Source organism: Miniopterus natalensis, chromosome 16, assembly GCF_054644295.1.
Source record: "Miniopterus natalensis isolate mMinNat1 chromosome 16, mMinNat1.hap1, whole genome shotgun sequence".
Lineage (NCBI taxonomy): Eukaryota > Metazoa > Chordata > Mammalia > Chiroptera > Miniopteridae > Miniopterus > Miniopterus natalensis.
In genome coordinates, this window is record NC_142096.1 from 8,734,558 (window position 1) to 8,753,524 (window position 18,967).

At 42.9% G+C, this 18,967-nt stretch overlaps 1 protein-coding gene across 1 annotated transcript in view; it reads left to right on the top strand.

Moving 5' to 3' along the window:
- Nucleotides 1–16,108, top strand: part of ZFPM2 (zinc finger protein, FOG family member 2) — a 365,079-nt gene extending 348,971 nt beyond the window's left edge. Inside the window, exons 6-8 of the mRNA XM_087825159.1 lie at nucleotides 5,763–5,969; nucleotides 9,222–9,446; nucleotides 13,152–16,108. Of these exons, the coding sequence (XP_087681285.1) occupies nucleotides 5,763–5,969; nucleotides 9,222–9,446; nucleotides 13,152–15,643 (2,924 nt within the window). The 3' untranslated portion in view covers nucleotides 15,644–16,108. The remainder of the gene's footprint in view (nucleotides 1–5,762; nucleotides 5,970–9,221; nucleotides 9,447–13,151) is intronic.
- The last annotated feature ends 2,859 nt before the right edge of the window (nucleotides 16,109–18,967 follow it).

Genomic DNA, 18,967 nt, shown 5'->3' on the forward strand with positions numbered 1-18,967 from the left:
AAATCATTTGCTCTGGAATGGCTATGCAAAGTTGTAAGGGTTTTATCAATTAAACATATATGATATTGCCATATGTGCACCCAACACCTTTACATAATTCTATTTGTGTTTATATCAATATATCTCAAGTGTAGATTAGTACATTGAAAATCCTGTTGGTTTAAGTCTAAGGCGTTAAGCATACTACTCCTGAAAGCTACAGAAAACGTGGTTTAGATTTATTATGTTTCATATCCATAGAGAGCTGACAGGAACTGACACTCAGAGCACAGGCAGAAACCCAAACCAGCAGAGTAACCAGCAACTCGCAATTCTCAGGTCTATACAAGCATCCAAAATTTATTCAAGTGAAAATGGTTAATGTGGCCAAATAAAGTAAACTCCGTCCCATTCCACTAGGGACTGAGCTTTCAAGTCGTAGTTTGATAAGTAGCTTTACTAGGGAAACTGGGAGGGGAGAAGACCTTGCTCTTGTTTGTTTTGAACCATCTCATATGAAAAGCATTTTGTGAAAACTATATTCCCATCCTTAGCTATGGCTAAAAAAAAACTTGTACAAATATTTTGGGTCACAGTGGATGTTTTTTAGTGAATAAATGGTACTCTTATTTTATTCCAATGTCTTTATTGTGGTAGAATATATACATGACATAAAATTTGCTATTGAAACTATTTTTAGGTGTACAGTGCACTGGCACTAAGTACATTAACAATGTTGTGCAAACATTGCCACCACCCATCTCCAGAATTGTTTTCATCTTGCAAAACTGAAACCATACCCATTAAGCAGGAACTCTCTATTTATTTCGTGTCTCTTTGATTTTGAATACTCTAAGTATAAGGGGAATGATACAGTATTTGTCCTTTCCTGACTAGCTTATTTCACGTAGCATCATGTCCTCGAGGCTCCTCGATTTTGTAGTATTGTCAGACTTTCCTTCCTTTTCAAGGCTGAATAATATTCCACTGAATGTGTATGCCACATTTTGCTTATTTGTTCTTCTGTCGATGGACTCCTGGGTTGCTCCCATGTTTGAGCCATTTTTAATATTGCTGCACTGAACATGGGTGTGCAGATATCTCTGAGACCTACTTCCAGTTCTCTGGGTCATAAGGTAATTCTGTTTATACGTTTTTGCGGAGATGCCACACTGTTTTCCACAGTGGTTGTACCATTTTTCACTCATCAGCTGTGCATAGGCTTCCAGTTTCTCACATCCTTGCCAATACTTGCTATTTTCCGGTTTGGGGTTTTTTTGTTTGATAGTGGTGCTCTCATTCTAAAGCCAAATAGAATAGCTTGCGATTTGTTTCCATTACCATGAGGTCAGTCGGTGGAGATACCAAAATAACTAAATATCAACATGATTTAGCATTTTCATGCACTCGGATTGCTTCTTAATCAAGATGACTGCTACTGCCTTCCATTCAGTTGTAAGTCAGAGTTGGCCACGTTTACCCAGCTCTAGAAGCAGTAGGGTAGGAAACCGGGTTTTTTTGCCTCTTCAGCCCTAAGTTGATTGCTGGAAACTGTTTCTAACTAGTCCAGAGACAGTATGTGATCCACAGATGGATGGAGCCTTCATCTTTTCTTCTGCAATGAGTTAGCTCTTACCAGTGTAACACAGACACATTTGCTCACTGAATTCATAGGTTTGTCTTTTCTCTTTGGTAAGATTTCTTGGATTTAGCAGGGCTGTGAGAAATGTCACACTTAGAATATTTTATTTTAATCAGTAATCGAAACTATGTGAGAATACTTGGGATATCTCTCATTATAAATAACTCCCTCAAGTTGCACACTCTACACTCACCATCTAAAAAAACTCGGCCAAATGGTTTCAAAGAGCCAGCCCACCATTTGTGTGGTTTCCATTCTCTTGGTTCCTCTAAATTTTCCAAACATAGGTTCTCCCTATCTTTAAATGATTCCATGTCCTCTACCCACATCTTAAATGTTGAGATTCCCCAAGTTTCCATCTTTTGTCCTAGTCACACTGTACTCTTCCTGGGTCACCACAGCAGTGTAAAGATCATCACAGTCATTGAGAACTTGCTGATGACTTCTGAAACATTTCCTCCAGCCTTACGTCCCCTCCCACTTCCACCTGCCTCCTAGATACATTCCCCCAACAGTCTCTCACATACCTCAGAAGTTACATTTTCAAAGCAGAAGTCAGTATTTCCATACATACACACACACATGCGTATGTTCAACACATGTGCACATGCATGCTTGGGCTTTGGAGCTGGGCACACAGACATCCAAGTCATGGTTCTGCCACTGACCACATGTGTGGCTTTGGGCAAGTTCATTAACCTCGCCAAGCTTCAGTTTTGTCAACACTAAAATAAGGAAAATATCACCTGCTTCCCTGAGTAACTGACAGGATCAGAACAGAAATACATAAGCCACCAGGCCTGTCTGGCCCAAAGTGCTCCTCACCGGTGCCAGTTGTGTCCTTGTTGTCTTAATGCTACTTGTTAATATACCAGCTTTACTGCCACATTAATGGCATCACCCTCATCTGGTTTCCCAAACCAGAAACCTTTGTGTCATTTTCAGCAGCTGCTTTTCTCTTACTCGTCTCACAAAATCACCCCACTCCTCTCTCAGCCCAGCTCGTGGACGTGGCTCTTTTCTCCCACACCCGCTGCACTTCTCGTAACTGAACCACAGCTCTATGACTGTTACAGCAGCCTCCAGATGGCCTCGTGGTAACGCTTCCAACTCCTTCGGTTCGCTCTCACTCCCTTGAGGGGAGGGGAAGCCCATGTCAAGAGTGTGTTCCTTCATTCACTCAAATAAAAATGTACCATCTCCCCCACCATGAGCCCAACATAACTGTTCTGTGTTACATTCAAAGCTGTCTCACCCTTCTTTAAACTCTTCGTGGGAGGAAGCCCTGATTTGTAATGTTTGCCATTTCCAGTGGCAAATGCTAGAGCTCTCACCATGCAGATTTCAGGTTACCTATGGGATAGCAACCAGCACACAGAATTCCTGCCGACTGACCCTTCTGCTCTGTCATCCAGAACAGGCTGGCTCCAGCACACCAGTGCTCATAGCTCACCTGTCCTCCCTCGGACCCCGAGCCCCAGGTTTGCTGGCCTCCGAGCCATTCTCAGGACCATCCGGCCTTCCCTGGTCCTGCGCTTGCAGCATGGTGCCCCTTTATGTGCCAGCAGCAGTGAACCTCTCCACATGCCTCTGCTACGGTCCTTCTGGTCTTCATGAGTCCATCAGAAAGCACCTCGGATGGCCAACCTGACTCCCCCAAGAAGTTTCAGTTACTCATTCCTCTCACGTTTTCTTTAGCATTAAGGGTGACACCCACCACGTGGGATTGTAATCTCCCTGTTTGCTCGTGTGCATTATAAATGTATAGCTGTGTGTGAAGCCACGGCACCCAGCTGGCACGCAGCAAAGCTGGCGAATGAATGACTTGAAAGATTCAGTCCTAAGACAACTGACTTCTCATCACGTCTGCACGGTACATTTTTATTCTAATTCAACCTCTAAAAAGATATGCTCTGACTAAACCATAAAAGGAGATAAAGTGATAAAGATAATAAAATGTGAAGCATTACTGAGTATGTCTGAAACCACAGGTATGCATTACAGCTGCCAGGCTGCTTAATATCACAGGGAAATCATTTTATGCTTGCTTTTCTTTGCACTTAATATTTGTCAAGATTATTTTATTTATTTATTGGGGCTTTTGGGTTCCAAGTGTGAGCTCGAGTAGTGAATCCTCCTTGTACGTAGCTCACTGCTGTGGTAAAGCTTGGCTGTGAGTGGAACCTTCTCTAAAAACTCGATTTCTCCTGGGTAACTGAGTTCAAAACTTTCCTTTGATGAAAAATAGCCAGAGCTGGATTTACCAATGATGTAAATTTATTATTAATGGTAAAGTATTACTAATGGTGTAAGTAATGCCATTCATCACAGGAATCCAGTGACTCAGAAAGGCCAGGCTCTGAAAGAAACCTGAATGGGAGGGCCTTGCTCTGCCCTCCCCACCTCTCTATCACACAGACTCTCTTAATAAACTGTGTCCCCCAGGAAAGGGTGGGTGCAAGTGATCACCTCTGTCTACAGCTCTCAGTAGTTTGGATCTTGTTTGTACATCAGAGAAGGCATAGCTGCCGATGGCAGGAGCCATCCAGGGAGAAGTGTCACCAGAAATACAACCACTTAGCACGGTGAACGCTCATTGACTGCACTAGGATGCCGTTTAGCTTCTCTGTTTGTGAACAAATAAATCGGTGCCAAAGTGAATCTGTTCCTCCACTTTGGTAAATGTGTTGTGCTTTCAGGTACAAGTTTCACTTAGAGTCAAAGTGGAAATAAAAAGTTAAGTTGTTTTTCTAGTCTTTCAGTATGGCTGTGTCTCACTTTGACACTTTCACACTCCTTTGAAGTCTGTACTCTTAGCTTTATTTTCTCTCTACCATCTATTGTCGTGGAAGGTGTCTTCATTTGTTTAACTTGAAAACTTAATCAGCTGGTTTAATCACTTGTCCAAGTTTCCTCTGAGACAATGTCCCAGGTCCTTCTGTGCAACTCTGCCCCGAATCGTATGGTGGTGTTATCTTTTCCACCAGATTTTTACCACGAGTTGTTTAAAAACTACAATCTCTTTGAGGGTAGAAAAAATGAGGTGTAGTAGAAGAGACAGTAATGCTGAAAGATAAACAGCAATATTATCAGAATGGGTACAATTTTTGCTTGCTTAATGAATACAATATATAGCCTTGCAATATATACACAAGGAGGGGGAAAAAGCTTTGTAACATATCAAGTATGCCACGTTATTTCAGCCATAACTGTAGAGGATACGTATCTAGGCCTGAGAGTGTAGATAACAAAATATAAGTGCTTTGCCTGTCTAAACATGCTAAATAAATGAGCCTTCGCTATCTCATCCCAATACGTTAGAAGATGTACTTGCCTAGTTAATTTTCTTTTTAATGCACCACACGTGAGCATTTGAAACGCCGAGCCAGGGTGTATCTTAGTGTTTGAAGAAAGAGTTCTTTTCATTTAAACAAATCTTTATTTAAATAGGCCTTTTTGAAAAGCATCTTTGGCGTATCTTTTTCTCAGGAAGTTCAATCAGGGTAAATGGAGATAAAGGAGCCACATTATAAGGAACATTATATAAGTAAAGATTAAAAAAAAAAAAAATGTCCAGAGACATAAAGAGTGTCAAACTAACCGAATATAGTTTTAACTTTCTAGATTTTAGGCGCTTTTGTTTACTTGTTTTGCAGTTTGGGGGCATCTGGTATTGATATAATAAAGTATTTTAGGAAGAGAGTGTGTGAGAGAGGGAAAGAGGGAGACAGAGGGGGATACAACGTCTTCTATAAGGTACAGAAGAGTAACTTCAAAGACCTGAGATATTTTTGTGGTGGGATGGCTACCATGCTTTCTCTTGGGCTGATACCATGTGACAACGGCTTGGCCAACGACCAAGGGAAACCCAGAAGGCAGAGGTGACAATACTCCCCACCGATCATGTCTAGACTTGGTTCCCAGGCTTCTCCTGCTGACCCCTGGACAGCTCGTTTAATGCCACCAGCGGAATTTCCCACGTGGGGAGGGCGGGGGGAGCGCAGTGCCACTGTGACCTGGATCAGACCCCCCTCCCCCCAGCAGGGACTGACGTGGAAAACACCAGAAGGGGCTGCTGACCCGTCCAGCGTGCAGCAGGCCGAGCTTTCCGCGCCAGGTCATCTCTCTCTCTCCTTCCCAGGGGGCCAGCTGTGGTGCACGACCACGAAGGCCATCGCCGAGGGCGAGGAGCTCGTGGCCTTTGCGGTGGACTTGGACTCCAGGCTGCAGGCTGCGGGTCAGATGACGCTCACGGAGGGGATGTACCCGGCGCGCCTGCTGGACTCCATCCAGCTGCTCCCCCAGCAGGCCGCCATGGCCTCTATCTTGCCCACGGCCATTGTCAACAGTAAGTGCTGAGCGCAGTGGCCCGCGCGGTGGCTTTGTGGTGGTGACGGTGTTTCTGGGAGAGCAGAGAATGTCCGCTGACAGGCAACCAGGGACAGACGTTTTTCTCCAGTGCTGTGATTTCAGTTTATCTGCTGTGTGTGTGTGTGTGTGCGCGCTTCCCATATGAGCATAAAAAGAATACTTACATTCATTCATTTCAGGCTGGATCCCTGCGTGTCACACACAAAAAGCTGATAGTCTAAACCAGCTAAACAACCTTCAAGGCTACTTAGCTATGAGAAGCCCAACAGCTTTCTCGATGCCCTCATAGCAGAATGATTGTGATATTCTTTAAGGGCAATAGAGTTAAAAACTTAAAAAGAATGCAGTTCAGATTTTGACTAGACACACTAATGAAGAGAAAGTTTAGCCTGGATAAATCAGGACACCAGCTAATACCAAAAGAAAAAAAAAAAAAAAAGGTACGAATAGAAAAAAATACATACAAGCTTAGGATACTTTAAATGGAGAATTTTTAGATATGCCCTGGCAAATATTCTTTTATATTTTGTTAAAATGACTATTGAGCTCAGATTGTATTCCTTGAACACACACAGTGACACTTTATGTGACAGAAAATCAGTGATCTAGGAGTCTGAAGATCTGAGTTATACACTCAGCTCTGCTTTTATCTAGTTCTGTGAGAAAACATGAGTAGCAGTTACATCTTGAGAGGAGAATAGATTCTAAAGCTAGTAGGCAGGTGAAATATTACATTTAGTCAGAAATGTCCTTGAAAAATCCCTGAGACTCTGAATGATGTGGAAGAGAAACCTAGAGCCTGCAATGTTGTCTTGATATTAAAATATACTTACATATATTTACATATGTATATATGTTCAACAGTAATTACGTTCTTGCTGTAACAGTCTCCTTTAGAATAATGAAATTCTCAGGTGTACCTAGAATTCATCTGCATCCAACCAGTGGATCCAGTGGACCCAACCCAAGCTACCATTTTTTTTATTTCCCTAGTATGTAAGTGTAGTTATTTTCTTTATTGGACTTTGATTCAGATAATGGGGAACATGAAATAACGGAGGCCCAACTTGAATCTGAGGCAAAAAAGTTTGCTCCCAGGGACACTAGGAGTAGCTTATAGTATTGCGAAGCTCTGATGCGAAAGTATTAATTCTAAGTATATGTGAGGTTATACTTTGCTTGCTTTCTATAGCAAGGCAACTATTAATCCCAAATAAATCGGCATAGGTGCATACAGCCTTCATTCTCATTCTGAAATTAGCTAATCAGTTAAACTCCTCCCGCTTAAACGGACCTTTATTAAACAACGTGGCCCTCTTAATAGTGTAAATGTTACTAATTTGGAGGGAGGGGCTAAATAATGGACAGCAGAAGCATATAATGTTATCTATAATTTTAATTAGAAATTCTATATTGCACTTGCTGTCCTTACGTGTCATTCACTAGAATCTGGTCCTTAGTTTTCACTTTATCTCCTCAACACCATCTCCTTCACTATCATGGGTTTCACTGACTATTTACAATTCACAAATCACAAGTCAGGTGTTTTTGCCAAGTTTTAGACCCCTCTTGCCACCTTTCCCATGTTCCTCTGTATTTCTTACAGGAATTTCAAATTCTACATATGTAATGTGACCATATATTTCAATATGGCTGGGTCACTCCCAGCTTATAGTGTTATCTGGCATCCCTCTGATCCATGCCCCCTTTTATTACTAAACTGTGAGGTTTGTTCAATACAGTGTATTTGTCACCCAATATGTGCTCTAGCCACAACTCATTACCTCCCCATCATCTGTGCCTTGTAAAAATGAGCGACAGAGAAATGCTAACAAGAAGCCTAGGAATGGAGCAGACACCTTACCATCTGCCCCAGGAACCAAATTGCAGAGCAGTGGTCACCACTTGCAGTCAGTTCTACTCCCTAAATGCAACTTTCCTCCCTCTCTGCCCCCTTGCCGCTGTGGCCTATGGAAGTGATCCCACCAGGTTCCACTCACAGCTCACCCACTTACGAGACCGTGAGCGAAGTTGCTCAACCTCAGTGTCCTCGCCTGTAAGTGAATGAAGGGGAAAATACACACACGGAGAAATTTTCTATCAGTGGGTACATGAAAATACATACCATAGCATGACTTAATAAATATTACGTGACTTTAGCTGCAACACAAGCTGTCATATCTCACTTAGTTTACCACACGACCTCCTACCAGTCATGAGTCTTCCAAATTCACTACCTTCAAAACTCGACTCCTATGATTCTATAATATCTTATTCTGTCAGCCTCCTGCTTAAAATGACTCAGTGATTCTCCCTAACTGTTGAGTTAAAAATCTAAACTTCTTAAGAGAGCTTACAGGGTGTGTGATAGCCTCTCCCTGCCTTCTACAAACTCTTCTGCCCGCTTCCCACCTCGCCCCTTGCCTGAGCGGCACAGCCTCCCCGCCTGGCCCAGGCCTCCTCCAGCCACCTGGGCTTTCCCTGGGCTGTTCCCTTGGTCAGCAAGGCCCAGCCCTCTTCTCCTGCCCGATTTCATTCCTCACGCCTGGGCTAAGGCATGTCATCACCTTCCCTCTAATCCCTTACCTGACCCCCTCCTCCCGCCACCAGATGAGTTCTCTCACCAGCCCAGTGCGTGTTTTCCGTGCCTAACACATCCCTGGGATACCTCCTTCCTCATGGTCATCATGTGCTAATTTAATCATCTCACCACTTGTTCATCAACTCCAGGAGACCTTAAGCAACATAAGGACAGCTGTGCGGTGTTTCATTTTCACACCCAACCCAGCATAGGGTCTGGCTCATAGTAGGCTCTCTGTAATTAATTTATTAAATGAAAAGATGATGTCAGGGGTTGGCATCAGAGCTAACTTTAGTTCAGCCATTGATCCTTACATTTTAATCAACCAGATAAACCAATTCATGTTGCTGTTATAAATGCATGTATTTCTAAACCATCAATACAATTTAAAGGTAATCTCTTGTGTTTTTATTGAATGCTGGGGCCTCCTGCAGTACCGCTTTCTAAAGCCTCTGTGGGAAGGTAAATTGCACTGAGTGTACCATGTCCTAGTCCTGTTCTGTGGAACAGCATCCACAACTGCACTCATCGCTCACGGTCCGATGGCTGGATTCAGAACCCGAGAGCAGTCTCTGGGACAAATTGAACCAAATATTGCCTCACCCCCAAATGGGCAGCGGCCAATGTGCCCTGTGTTTTTGTCTGCAGAGGACATATTCCCTTGCAAGTCCTGCGGCATCTGGTATCGGAGTGAGCGGAACCTGCAGGCCCATTTGATGTACTATTGCAGCGGGAGGCAGAGGGAGGCAGCTCCAGTGTCGGAAGAAAGTGAAGACAGTGCTCCTCAGACCGCCAGCCTGTGTCCCTTCCCGCAGTGCACCAAGAGCTTCTCCAACGCCCGAGCTCTAGAGATGCACCTGAATTCACACAGCGGTAAGTGCCTCCCGCGTTTCCTCTTTTGCTCCAGGGGACTCCGTTATTTCTCTGCATACAAACATGCATACATACATCTATATCTAATTGTTTCTATAAATAAAATCAAAATCTAACTTTCTGTCACTTATATTCTACTTAAAGAACTTGGGTCTGAATTCTTGTTTAACAACTACTGTCCTCAGATCGCAGGCCAAATCTTTTTTTTTTTTCAACTGAAGTAAAGCAGCATCATTTGAGAAAGTCTCAGTACCCTTTGTACATTGTCATTAGTATTCATTGATTTAAGTGTCGAGTGATCTTTGCAAACTGACCATACTGTTTCCCACATGGCAGGAAAAAAATAGCAGGTGCATAAAAGTAAGTATTTGCTGAATTGGAATAAAGCTGTTATTTTGATAGGTCCAATTAAAATCCCACGAGAGAAATGAACTCTTAAATATGGATCTATAAAATGCTCTGCACTTCCAAAGTGTGCATCGTAACAGCTTAGTTGATTTTATGACATAAAACCACTTTTAGTCCTTTGTTTTAAAATTCCTTAAGAAAAATTAGGCTGAAAAACAAATGGTGTTTGGTTTTTCTTAAAGCCCACTTTTAGGCAACCATCTCCATTTGTTTTGGAATTGTATGACCAATTGTTAGTGTCATCACATAGTATTCTAATTTTCCTAAATTTTTAAAATTGAAGCTAATTAAATATAATTATATTAACTTTATATATTTCTAGGAACATTCTTGGGTGGGGCAGACCAAGGTTTGGGAATCACAGCTCTTCAGCACATATAATACAAATCTTGTGGGCTATTTCCGAGTGACTGTCTTCACTTGGGTTTTTGCTTGGGTTGAATAAATGAACAACTGAAATTGGTGCTGAGTTTTAAAAAAAGCACTGGCTCCAACCTCCAATGCTCTAGTATAGCCACTGCACAAGCTTTCGTCTTTGAACCTATAGGATAGGAACAGTCAGTTTCCTTTCCACTCATTCCCGTCTCCTGCACATGAGCTGTCTTCATGTAGGTGATTAAGCAGAAGCAGAAACAGGTTGGTTGTCTCAGATGGTGAATCAAGTCAGGTACAAAACAAAAACATATCGAGGGATCTTTTCAGCTGCATAGAAAAACAAGTATTGGATTAGTTAAGGAGAAAGAGAGACAGGGATAGGAGTTCCTTTTTATCGCTTGCTATAGGACTGGGCTTTCTCTGGTATTTTTTCACCTTATAAATATAAAAGGCAATTCTCATTTTAGCCTGGAGTGCAGAGAGGATGAACCAAGCCTGATTTAACCATAAACCAACAAATGGGATCTAGATTTAACCTTAGTAAATAAAAATGTCTAGATCCCAATTCCAATTTATTGGGGGAAAGGGATCCCCACCCCACCCCACCATCAAGCAATTATCTGGAATCCAACTGAGTGTCCTGAAATTCAACTCAGTTCTGACACTATCTACCCAGAGATAGCACCAGATCCCACAGGTCAAGGACTCAAGACAGCCCCACCCCAGTTCAGATGTCAGTTGCAAGTCCAGAGTGTTACCTGTGCATCTGACTAACTGGTGGCTATAAATTGGAGATTGCCAAGACCCCTTCTTTGGGATTGATTGATTGATTGATTGATTGATTGATTGATTGATTGGAGTGGCTCACAGAACACAGGAAACCTGTTTACTCACTAGATGGCCAGTTTATTATAAAAGGAAATAACTCTGGAGCAGACAGATGGAAGAGATACATAGGGCAAGGTATGGGGAAAGGGCGAGGAGCTTCCTGGCCTCCTCAGACTATGTGATTCTCACCTAATCTACACATACAACAGCCCTGAAGCTCTCTGAACCCAATCCTTTTAGTTTCTTATGGAGGTTTCATTACATAGACATGCCTGATTAAATCATTGGCCATTGGCTGCTGAACTTATTCTCCAGCCCCACTACCAGCTCCCAAGAGGCTGGGGGCAGGGTAAGACTGAAAGTTCCAACCCTTTAATCACAGGCTTCCTTTTCCTGCCAGCAGGCCTCTCCATCCTTAGGTTACCTAGGGGCTTTCCAAAGGTCGACTAACATAACAAAAGGCACCTTTATCACTCTTATCACAGGAAATTCCAAGGGTTTTAGGAGCTGTGAGCCAGGAACCCTGGACAGAGGCGATATAGATATAGATAGATAGATATAGATATAGATATAGATATAGATATAGATATAGATATAGATATAGATATAGATATAGATATATCTATAAATACACACACACACATATATATATGAGTGGCCAAAATATATTTCTTAGAAATCACATTATCGCAGTGAGGTTTAACCACCAGTCATTAGTAATATTCAAAATAATTAATAACTGACTAGAAACAGGCTGTGGTGATCAATCAGCATGGATATTGGTCTGAAATGACTATATACTGGTATCTACCAGCTAACTATCAGCCCTGGATAGAGATAAACCATGTTCAGCAAAACCAATGAATAAAATTCTAGATTTGCACCAAAGATAAGTTAGTTTATTAATTACTTTACAAAATGGTTCCTATTTGGATTGTTTTGAATAAAGGCCTAATCTAGTTCACTGAGAATTATTTGATTTGCATGCAGTTTATCAATATCAATTCCCATGAACGCCTGCTTCTTGCTAATGTTGAACATAGTATTCTAGTAAAAAGTTCCTGGGTTAGAAATTATAAAGTCTGAGGTTTAGTAATGGTTCCACTACTGAATAGCTCAATTACCTTAGCATCTTTGAGCTTGTTTCCTGACCTGTGAAATGGAGACAGTGATGCAATAATACGGATGAAAGTGATTTGGAAACTGTAAAGGGCTATTACTATTATCACACATGGTGAAAGGTACCACAAGAAAAAAAGTTAACATCACAAATTGTTGCTGGTGAAAAATGGGTTCTTGCAATGTCACAAAAAAAGAAATTTCAAAGGGCACATGCATGGGAGAAGTTTAAAGGTAGTGGCAAGATTTACTGGGGTGAAGGGAAATAATACTCCCTAGGGGATACAGAGGGCAGAGAGGGCAGGCTCTAGCAGCTACTGCTGAGAGATCCCTGGTACTCCTCCATATATTCTCTTCATTTTTCAGAATGAGCAGGATTGCTTTGAAACTATCCAACCTACTTCCTGCCCCCCCCCCCCATTTTGCACTGGGCCCTCCCCAGAACCAGTCCCTTTCCTGGACCTTCTGGGGCCCTGTGCCCTTATCCAATCTGACTCTTTCCCCAGCTAGGCTCTGCCCCTTGATGTCAACATTTTGGCCTCTACTGTGCATGTCCCAAAGTCTGGGTGCGCCATCTGGTTTCTCCTGCCCATGTGCCTAGCAAAGAAATTTCCCCTGCTGTTCTTATGCCTCCTTCTGTAATCCTGGCTAATGACCGACCGGTAACCAATTCTTCCTGCCCACTTCTTGGAAGGAGGCAGTTGTTCCCTGGGGAGCCTATGAATACTGTGGCTTCCTAGTGAATGAGGCTTAATGTCCGAATCAGCTCCCTAGTTTATTAGGCTTAATGTCTAGTCCCCTTTGCTCCTTTCTTCATTAATAACTAGCTAACTACCTACACTAACAAAATGAGATTCTGAAAGATTTCAGTTCATTCCTGTTGTGTGGAAGGCATCCGGTCATTAGTAAAGGTTCATATCATGACAAAGCCAACACATGAGGTTCTCAGTGTTCTTGTTTTGTATGCCTCTCCAGGAGTGAAAATGGAGGAATTCCTCCCCCCTGGTGCTAGTCTAAAATGCACCGTCTGTAGCTACAATGCCGATTCCGTGATCAACTTCCACCAACACCTGTTCTCCCATCTCACTCAAGCTGCCTTCCGGTGCAATCACTGCCACTTCGGCTTCCAGACTCAGAGGGAGTTATTGCAGCACCAGGAGCTCCACGTCCCCGGAGGCAAACTTCCCAGAGAAAGTGACATGGAACACTCTCCAAGTGGCACTGAAGACAGCTTACAGCCTGCCACAGACTTGTTGACCAGGAGCGAACTCCCCCAGAGCCAAAAGGCCATGCAGACTAAAGACGCGAGCTCTGACACAGAGCTGGACAAGTGTGAGAAAAAGACTCAGCTCTTTCTCACCAACCAGAGACCCGAGATACAGCCTACAACAAATAAACAAAGCTTTTCTTATACAAAAATTAAGTCTGAGCCCTCTAGTCCAAGACTTGCCTCATCTCCAGTCCAGCCTAGCATCGGGCCTTCTTTCCCTGTGGGTCCTTTTCTCTCCCAATTTGCTTTTCCCCAAGATATCACTATGGTCCCTCAAGCTTCAGAGATCTTAGCCAAGATGTCTGAGCTGGTACACCGGCGACTGAGGCACGGAAGCAGCAGCTACCCTCCCGTAATTTACAGCCCCTTGATGCCCAAGGGGGCTACTTGTTTTGAGTGTAACATAACATTCAATAATTTGGATAATTACCTAGTGCACAAAAAACATTATTGCAGCAGCCGATGGCAGCAGATGGCCAAGTCCCCAGAGTTCCCTGGTGTTTCAGAAAAGATGCCTGAGGCTGTGAGTCCCAACACTGGCCAAACCTCCATAAACCTTCTCAACCCAGCCGCTCATTCTGCGGATCCTGAGAATCCACTTCTTCAAACGCCCTGCATCAATTCCTCCACTGTTTTAGATTTAATTGGGCCAAATGGGAAGAGCCACGACAAGGACTTTTCCGCTCAAGCTAAGAAGCTCTCCGCCTCCAGTAGCAATGATGATAAAATCAATGGAAAGCCCGTCGATGTGAAAAATCCCAGTGTCCCCTTAGTGGATGGGGAGAGTGACCCAAATAAGACCACCTGTGAGGCCTGCAACATCACCTTCAGCCGGCACGAAACGTACATGGTCCACAAACAGTACTATTGTGCTACGCGCCACGACCCGCCGCTCAAGAGGTCCGCTTCCAACAAAGTGCCTGCCATGCAGAGGACCATGCGCACTCGCAAGCGACGGAAGATGTACGAGATGTGCCTCCCTGAGCAGGAGCAAAGGCCTCCGCTGGTCCAGCAGCGATTTCTTGACGTAGCCAACCTCAGCAGTCCTTGTACCTCCACCCAAGAACCCACCGAAGGCCTAGGGGAGTGCTACCACCCAAGATGTGACATCTTTCCAGGGATTGTCTCAAAGCACTTGGAAACTTCTCTGACGATCAACAAATGTGTTCCGGTTTCCAAATGTGACACTGCTCATTCCAGTGTGGCCTGCCTAGAGATGGACGTGCCCATAGATCTCAGCAAAAAGTGTTTATCCCAGTCCGAGCGGACCAGCACGTCTCCCAAAAGGCTGCTGGACTACCACGAGTGCACAGTGTGCAAGATCAGCTTCAATAAGGTAGAAAACTACCTGGCCCACAAGCAGAATTTCTGCCCGGTCACTGCCCATCAGCGTAACGACCTGGGTCCACTCGACAGCAAAGTGTTCCCGAATCCAGAAAGCGAACGGGACAGCCCTGATGTCAGCTATGACAGAAGCATAATAAAATGTGAGAAAAATGGGAATCTGAAGCAGCCTTCCCCCAACGGAAACTTATTTTCATCTCACTTAGCCACCCTGCAAGGCCTGAAAGTCTTCAGTGAAGCCGCCCAGCTCATTGCCACAAAAGAAGAAAACAAACATTTGTTTCTCCCACAATGCCTTTACCCGGGGGCGATAAAGAAGGCCAAGGGAGCCGACCAGCTTTCTCCCTATTACGGGATAAAGCCAAGCGATTATATTTCTGGTTCTCTCGTCATCCACAACGCTGACACAGAGCAAAGCACAAATGCCGAAAATGAATCCCCGAAAGGCCAGGCCTCCTCCAACGGGTGCACTGGGCCCAAGAAGGATCCCCTGCCCTTGTTGCCCAAAAACAGAGGCATGGTAATAGTGAACGGTGGGCTGAAGCAAGAGGAGAGGCCTGCCGCCAACCCCCAGCAGGAGAACGTTTCCCAGAACCCTCAGCATGAAGACGGCCACAGGTCCCCCTCCTGGATGGCCGAGAACCCCTTGGCCACGAATGAGAACGTCTCCCCGGGGATGCCCTCAGCCGAGGAGCAGCTGTCCAGTATAGCAAAAGGCGTGAATGGCTCCACCCAGGCTCCCACCAGCGGGAAGTACTGCCGTCTGTGTGACATCCAGTTCAACAACCTCTCGAACTTTATCACTCACAAGAAGTTTTACTGTTCATCACATGCAGCCGAGCACGTCAAATGAAATTACTAACTGAACAGACATCGGTCACCTTTGGTACAGTGTTTAGTATGTTGTTCTACCCAGTCCAGAAAAATAAAATCAAACACAACAGAAACGAAAGCAAAAGCTGTTTGAATTACATCTGGGCAATCAGGAGATCATTCATTCTGGCTGAGTTGAAGACTTAAGGTGTAATTTCATTACAGTCCATTAGTAAAGTGTATTATTGGTGCCATTTTCAAAAACAAATTAATTTATTTTACCAGCAGTATTCATAGCTGTGGTTATGTTATTTTTTATTTAAAAACTTTATATTAAAGTCATTTGTAATGTTATTGTATAGTTATTGTGTAGCACATATGGTTTGCACTGTATAGTAGCTTTTAAAGAAAATAGTCACAAACAATACAGAAAAGCATTTTAGAAATAGCTTCAAAAGCACTTGTGTATCTTGAGTTCTTCTTATATGCTGTTGCAGATACACGTATATGCTAAAATATAACTTGCAAAGATGTTCTAAATACACATGCTATAAGTTCGCCTTAAGATTTCAATTCTTGGATAATCAGGCTCCGTTTGCACTTTATATTTTAGCAGATACAGTCTCTTAGTCACTAGGCTTTGCATTTGTATGTAGCCGTATGTTTTCGTCCATTTTCTTAATCTTAAACATGTATGTTAAATGAAGATGGCAATTTTTTTCTTGTATAGTACTTGTATTTTCTTTCGCTGATGCAGCTCTGTCTCAATTTTTAAACCTTTGCTGTTAAATGCAATACTTTATAAAGAATGAACAAAATTACTGGAAGCAGTATTGTAAGTAAATGAGGTAGTATTAATCAGTTTTATCTTTTGAAAGGCACAGTCTAAATCGAAACCCTGAACTCAATGCTGCAAGTATGAATTTAATTCATATATAAGATCTATTTAAGTATAATAGTAGCAATACTGCACCTGGTGATCACAAAGATAATGTTCTACTTCTGATAGAAATAATTTCTCAACAAATGTTGTTACTATGCATGTATATGGATGGAATAAAATTCCAGATTGTTGGAGAAATCTGGCATACTTTTTTTCTTTAAGATACAAGAGAAACCCTGTATATCACAAGAATAGGTTCAAAACAGCATTAATAGCTATAATAACATGGTATCAACCAGTAAGGTGACAGATTGTCCTTTATATGTGCCTAATTAATATAACTTACTATATTAAAATGAACTGGAGACTCCAGGCTATGAATCTAGAAAAGCTCTTCATTAGAATTATATATAATAAGCACTAAGTTTCTGTTCCCTACCCCCCTCCACCACTGTAACACAGAAAAAGAACAATTTCATGAGTGTCTAAAAGGCTTACGAAGACTATGTGCAAGAACTGGCACAAATGTTGATCAAATGCACCCAACTTTAGATGGAGTTTACCGGAGAAAGAGGTTTGCATTTTGAGGAGCAGAGAAGTGGTATCATAAAGTGACTCTGATGAGTAAAGACGCACAAATTTCATGCTCACAATTTGTGAAAGACTAGATTTCACACATCTCACTTGTACATTTGAAGGGTTTGCATGCTGAGGGGGATTGGAGAGCAGTGTGGGTCATGGACTTAATGGGCCCCCCAGAGGGGTTGAAATAAGATTCTGTAGGCAAGAGGACACCCATTGCCGATCAAAGACTGACTGCAGTCTACTGTGATTTTGGAAACATCCTGATTTGGAAAGGCAATGTCTTCTCCTGTGCCTGAGAAGCACTTTTTGCAGATAGGTTGTGATGCACCATTATTGTCCATGTTGGATTTGCATAGTGAACATAAGGTGCTAGCCCCATAACGTAGAAACACTGTCACAAAACATTTAAAAAAATGCTATGTTGTCAAGAACATTTCTCCAGTTGCTTGTTGAGAATAACTTTTTAAATATAAAATCTTAACCATAACTGATGTTTTCCATTTCAGGTGACTAATTAGTGAGGCAAACAGAATTGATATGCTTAGAGTTTTGCGGGTCCTTGGGGACCCACAGGGATGTTCATAAAGATCTGCCCACTTCTCAGATGGGAACTGGCAAGCTTGGGTAGTCTTAACAGGACTTTCTTCCCCAATCTCTCCTTTTTTTATTGAATGTATTGGGGTGACATTGGTTAATAAAATTATATAGGTTTTGGGTGTTCAGTTCTATAATACATCACCTGTACACTGTATTGTGTCTTCACCACCCCAAGCCAGGTCTCCGCCCATCACCATTTACCCCCCTTACCCTGTTCTGCCTCCCTACCCCTCCCCTCTGGTGATCACCATGCTGTTATATGTGTCTATGAGGTTGTTTGTTTTTGCTTAATCCCTTCACCTGTTCCCAATCTCTTCTCTTTTCTCTTCTTCCTTCAAGAAAAAAAGAAAAAGAAAATCAGCCGATCCACGCATCTTTATTGATCGCCTCGGATTTTACCCACTATTTGGGGAATGAAGGCAAAGATGTATATACACAATTGTTTTCCTCAAGGAGCTTATAACCGGGCTCACGTTAGTGCTTCTCAGCACTGTTCTCTTGTTACAGTCACCTAGGCAACATTTCCTAAATGCCAATATATATGTATTTTCGGTACATTGGGCCTCACCCTAGATAAATGAAAGAAAATTCCTGGTTTGTGGATTCTGAGAATCAGTATCTTTTAAAATCTGTCCGGATGGTTCCAATATGTGACCGTGTTGGGAAACACTAAGGACGAGGTATGAAGGATGAATGAGACTGAATAGAATAGAGAGAGAAAGAAAGGAAACCATTATGTAATGAAAGAGCTGAGAAAGACTACATGGACCGGGTAGGGTCCAGAAAGGTGAGAACCCTGAAATATATGTGCACTGTATCCAAAAGTCCATTTCAAGTATTGTTTATATAGTTGAAAACCAGTTCTACTAGCCATTCACAGAAGAAAATAGCAGAGGCTGAAACGGTGACATTCGGACCAGAACTAGACCCTGGAGGGAACAGAGAAGAAAATGTTATTTCTGCATGTGGAGCTCATGGTAAAGAATAGCATGAAATAGCAGGTGAAGGCAAAAAGGAAAACTGTTTCGCAAGAAGAGGGCTCGAGTTGGAAAGTAAAAGGCAACAAGGGTGTAAGTCGGGACCTGGTACCACAAGGCCTTGAATGCCAGGCTGAGGGTTATGGCCTTGCCTTGTCCCTTGCTCCTTAAATAGGGTCATGAGAAGAAACCCGTGTTTGGGACCAGTGATAGAGGGACTGGGATGCTGGGGGCGGGGGATTGGTTAGAAGACCATGGGAGCAGTGAGGGCGAATGCAGGCGCATGGAGGAGAAACAGGTCTGGGCATGGCGTTACGTAGTG